The sequence below is a fragment of the Notothenia coriiceps genome, unplaced genomic scaffold (genome assembly GCF_000735185.1).
Source record: "Notothenia coriiceps isolate Sejong01 unplaced genomic scaffold, NC01 NC01_scaffold00019560, whole genome shotgun sequence".
Taxonomy (NCBI): domain Eukaryota; kingdom Metazoa; phylum Chordata; class Actinopteri; order Perciformes; family Nototheniidae; genus Notothenia; species Notothenia coriiceps.
In genome coordinates, this window is record NW_011352261.1 from 2,507 (window position 1) to 5,360 (window position 2,854).

Sequence of the window (2,854 nt, forward strand, 5' to 3'; positions counted from 1 at the left end):
GGCTGCAGATTTCTGGGTGTGGATGCTCCTGTAACAACATGTCATTAAATGTATCACAGGGCGACGAGATAAGGCACACTTTGAGCTTTACCCTCGGTTTATTAGCGTGATTAAATGGGTTTATGTGAAACGACTGCACACTGTGTTCATTCAAACACATATGAGATGTTGTTCATAGCCTTGTTTCTCTACCTGACAGCTTTAGTTCACTTGAAATGATTTATTGATTTCTTTTTTTTTATAATTTCAGTCATTTTTCAAGTAAATCTGACAGAAAATGTGGTTTACTTATGAAAATGAATGTTCTGTTGTCCTCAAATCCATATGTAGGACACATTTTATGGGATTTCCTTAAACATTGGAAAGGAAAAGCCACCAAAATAAATGCTATGAAATGAGTCATTGATGAATTAATTGGAACTTATAATTACAGTCATTTTTCAATTAAAACGGACAAAGACGGTAATGATTTTTGTTGTTGTGATTTGCTGCTTTTCTTAAGGCCAGTTTTCAACCAAATCTGGCTCAAATATCATGGATTTTTTTGAAAATTGGCCCAAAAGAAACATCCATCTCCATTGATATGACATGCTGACTATTCGTCTTCATTTGTCGTGGAAAAGAAACAAAGAAATGAAGATCACGGCCAAAGATATTGCCACCAAATCCATTATTTCTCCATCTGCCAACATTAGATTACTACTTTTCTGGAACATTTGTTCAAAGGATTCACTGATAAACTGTTTTCTTAATTTAATAAATAACAATTTCTGTCATTTTTCAAGTAAAACTGCCCAAAAAAGCTCCATATTTTTCCATTTTCTGTGTTGATTTGATGCTGTTGTCAAGGCGAGCTCCCAACACTGTGTTGCACCAATATAGGGGAATTTCCAGATCATTTGCAACAAACCACCCAAATGAATTCATGTTTCAGCTGTGAGATGATATCATGACCATCCCCTGTATTTATCCATAACATCTGCCCTTTCATTTCCTTTTCAAGAGGAAAACAAACACTGATGAAAGGAAACGGCTAGACGGAAGATGCTCTGACTAATACTGGCCGTGTTTTTAGTGTCTTAAAGATAAATGTAATGCTAGTTTGCCTCCTCCTCTTAAGGCATATAAACTGTCTTTCTCCCAATATGGACTTCTGTTGCATCGAGCTTATTCTGTCCATGAGGTTTTAATACCAAAAACTCCGGCAGAGTGCAACAGGAAATGTAAACCCCAGTCGAACACGAAGCACAGCTCAGATTCAGAGACCATGTTTTAGTCCGAGTGCTTTCTCTAAGAGTCCCGTGTGTCATGTTTTGGACACCCTGGGGTAAATCGCTTTGATAGTGGAGGGCGTACAGTTCCCAGAAGACACCGTGGTCTCCAGTCCTTCCAGCCTATGGGAAACACCGTCTGTTTTACTGGTGCTGCACTCCAGGAAGGGCATCCCGATCTTCTTCAACTGCCCGTCCTTCGTCATCAGACAAGGTCGGCACAGCAGCCTCAGAATCGCCCGCCTCATATCCTTGCTCGTCAGCGTGTAGATGATGGGGTTCAGCAGGGAGTTTAACATGGCGATACCCAGAAAGTAGTCCGCCTTGAAGAGCACATCGCAGCTTTTCGCCGGGCAGCAGAAGTCCAACAGTAGGAGGACGAAGAGCGGCAGCCAACAGATGATGAAGACTCCCAGAACGATGGTGACGGTCTTCAGGAGCGCCATGTACTTCTGGGACTTTCGGTAGAGGCCTTTTCGTTGCGGTGCCGAGGCGAGACGCTGCGTGTTGCACTTCACGATGCGGAAGATACGCACGTAAAGCACCACGATGGACATGAGGATGGCACTGAAGACGGTGATGCAGAACAGGATGTAGCTTTTGGCGTAGAGCGGGAGAACCGTGGAGCATTGGTCCAACAAACCCATGCAGTTCCACCCCAGAACGGGAAGCACTCCGAGGAAAATGGACAACACCCAACTGGCGCCGATCAGAGCGAACATCCGACCTTGTTTGTCGCCCTGATACGGCTTCATTCGCACCATGGTCACGTGGCGCTCTATGGCGATGGCGAGCAGACTGATGACGGACGCCGCCAACATGATGAAAACCCCGCCTTCTCTGAGGAACCAAAGCACCGGAGTCATGTTCAAAGTCTTGGCGCCGGATGTTACAATGTTCACCATGTACGTGAAGCCCGCCAGCAGGTCGGAGAGGGTCAGGCTGCCCAGGAGGTAGTACATGGGCACGTGGAACTTCTTGTTTTTCCAAATGGCCAGAAGCACGATGGCGTTTTCTATGACGATGAGCACGCAGACGAGCAGGAAAGCGATGGCCTCGGGTTTGAGCCCCTCCTTGTATCTGCCCTCCAGTTTCCCTGTGTAGTTGTAGTGCTTCAAGATGACAGCGTTACTTTGATACGAGCGAAACATCCGAAGCAGGTTTCCAGTGGAGGGCGACATCGGGTTGGCAGACGGGGCTACAGCAGCGTAGGCGGCGTGGAAAGACTCTGTCGACATTTTTTGTTATTTCCACAAGGATTCGAAATATCTTTGAAGGTTAGATCCTCAGAAAAGCTGTCATGAAGTCCTCTGGTTGTGCATATTTCTCTGGTATTAGAAGCTTGAAGGAAATAGTGTTCCCTTTGATGCAGTCAGAGAGGATTTCCTGTGGTTTTGAGGATTTTCCTCCCAAAATCTCACAATTTCTGCCACTAGGAGGCGATGAGAGCCAGCCTGCAGTAAACAAGAGGAGAGGAAGGTCAGTGAGGATGACTACACATGAACACGATCCCTTATAATGACATGAAATTCATTATCGGATTAATTTAGAAAATATGAACATGAGTCAGAATACAAACAGAA

At 44.9% G+C, this 2,854-nt stretch overlaps 1 protein-coding gene across 1 annotated transcript; it reads right to left on the reverse strand.

Annotated features, from left to right (window-relative positions):
* Window positions 1–227: 227 nt before the first annotated feature.
* Window positions 228–2,554, reverse strand: LOC104952115 (sphingosine 1-phosphate receptor 1-like). The gene has a single exon (XM_010778870.1). The coding sequence runs from the start codon at window positions 2,507–2,509 to the stop codon at window positions 1,307–1,309; it is 1,203 nt and encodes a 400-aa protein (XP_010777172.1). The 5' UTR covers window positions 2,510–2,554; the 3' UTR covers window positions 228–1,306.
* Between the last annotated feature and the right edge of the window lie 300 nt (window positions 2,555–2,854).

Excerpts from the sequence above, each read along its gene's own strand:
- LOC104952115 (XM_010778870.1), bottom strand. The coding sequence starts at position 2,509 with ATGTCGACAGAGTCTTTCCACGCCGCCTACGCTGCTGTAGCCCCGTCT.